Source organism: Arachis duranensis, chromosome 10 (genome assembly GCF_000817695.3).
Source record: "Arachis duranensis cultivar V14167 chromosome 10, aradu.V14167.gnm2.J7QH, whole genome shotgun sequence".
Lineage (NCBI taxonomy): Eukaryota > Viridiplantae > Streptophyta > Magnoliopsida > Fabales > Fabaceae > Arachis > Arachis duranensis.
In genome coordinates this window covers 80,563,995-80,565,119 of record NC_029781.3, presented here as the reverse complement: position 1 = coordinate 80,565,119, position 1,125 = coordinate 80,563,995, and the positions used below count along the sequence as shown (strand labels likewise).

General features: G+C 37.4%; 1 protein-coding gene across 1 annotated transcript in view; it reads left to right on the top strand.

Annotated features, from left to right (window-relative positions):
* LOC107470419 (O-fucosyltransferase 38) overlaps positions 1-1,125 on the top strand; it is a gene marked incomplete in the record, with an annotated part of 5,064 nt that overhangs the window by 2,846 nt on the left and 1,093 nt on the right. The window contains 3 exon segments of the mRNA XM_016089820.3: positions 469-605; positions 685-898; positions 1,009-1,125. Coding sequence (XP_015945306.1) covers positions 469-605; positions 685-898; positions 1,009-1,125 — 468 coding nt within the window.

Sequence of the window (1,125 nt, the reverse complement as noted above, 5' to 3'; positions counted from 1 at the left end):
ACACAACTTGAAAGGAGATCGAGTGAATAGTATGTGGACTATTGGTCTTTTTTCATTTTTAAAATAAAAGTATTTACAAATCTCATGTGAATCAGTCATCAAGTAGGAAAGTTTTGATTTATAGAGCATTTGGGGGTACATAGAGATGTGCTGAAGTAAATATTGGTAGTGTAAGTCTGAAAGTTCGGTGTTATGAGTTTGGCATATCTCTCACTGGCAACTATTAGAATAATATTGTATGAGAAGTATTATATTATTGTTTTGGATGTTTACATATTTTGAAAGCTGAAAAGTTGTTAGGTTCAAATCCATGTAAACAGAGTCCAATGTTTTCTGTATACCATACTAGAAATATGATGCATGTGGTACCGGGATTACCATATCATTCACTTTTTGATGCATTTAAGAGGTCTACATGGGGCTTCCTGGTAAAATAGGTTCTGAGCATACATGACGGTGAAAAAACAGAGGTTGGTGGATCGACTAAGATCACGCGGGGGAAGATATATTGCTCTTCATCTGAGATATGAGAAAGACATGCTGTCTTTTACTGGTTGTACGTATGGTCTGACAGATGCAGAGTCTGAAGAGCTGAGAGTTTTGAGGTGAGATTTGCTATTTAATGCTGCCATGTATTTGAAATATACCCTCATGTTTAGAATATTTATTTTTCAATTCTTTTAGGGAGAATACAAATTATTGGAAAGTAAAGAAGATCAATTCAACGGAACAGAGAATTGGAGGATTTTGTCCATTGACACCCAAGGAGGTGGGTGTTTTTCTACAAGCTCTTGGCTTCCCCCCTTCAACACCAATATACATTGCAGCTGGGGAGATCTATGGTGGTAACACTCATCTTGCAGAGCTATCGTCCCGCTTCCCCAATTTAGTCTTTAAGGTTTGTTAGTAATTTTGTCGTCTGATTGTGTCAACAAATAGTTCACTGGCACATAATCTACTGGGGAAGTTTAATACTGACCTGTTCAATTGATTAATAAATGATAACAGGAATCCCTTGCGACACCTGAAGAGCTGAAAGCTTTCACCAATCATGCATCTCAGACTGCTGCACTGGACTACATAATCTGTGTAGAGAGTGATGTATTTGTTCCATCACATGCAGGA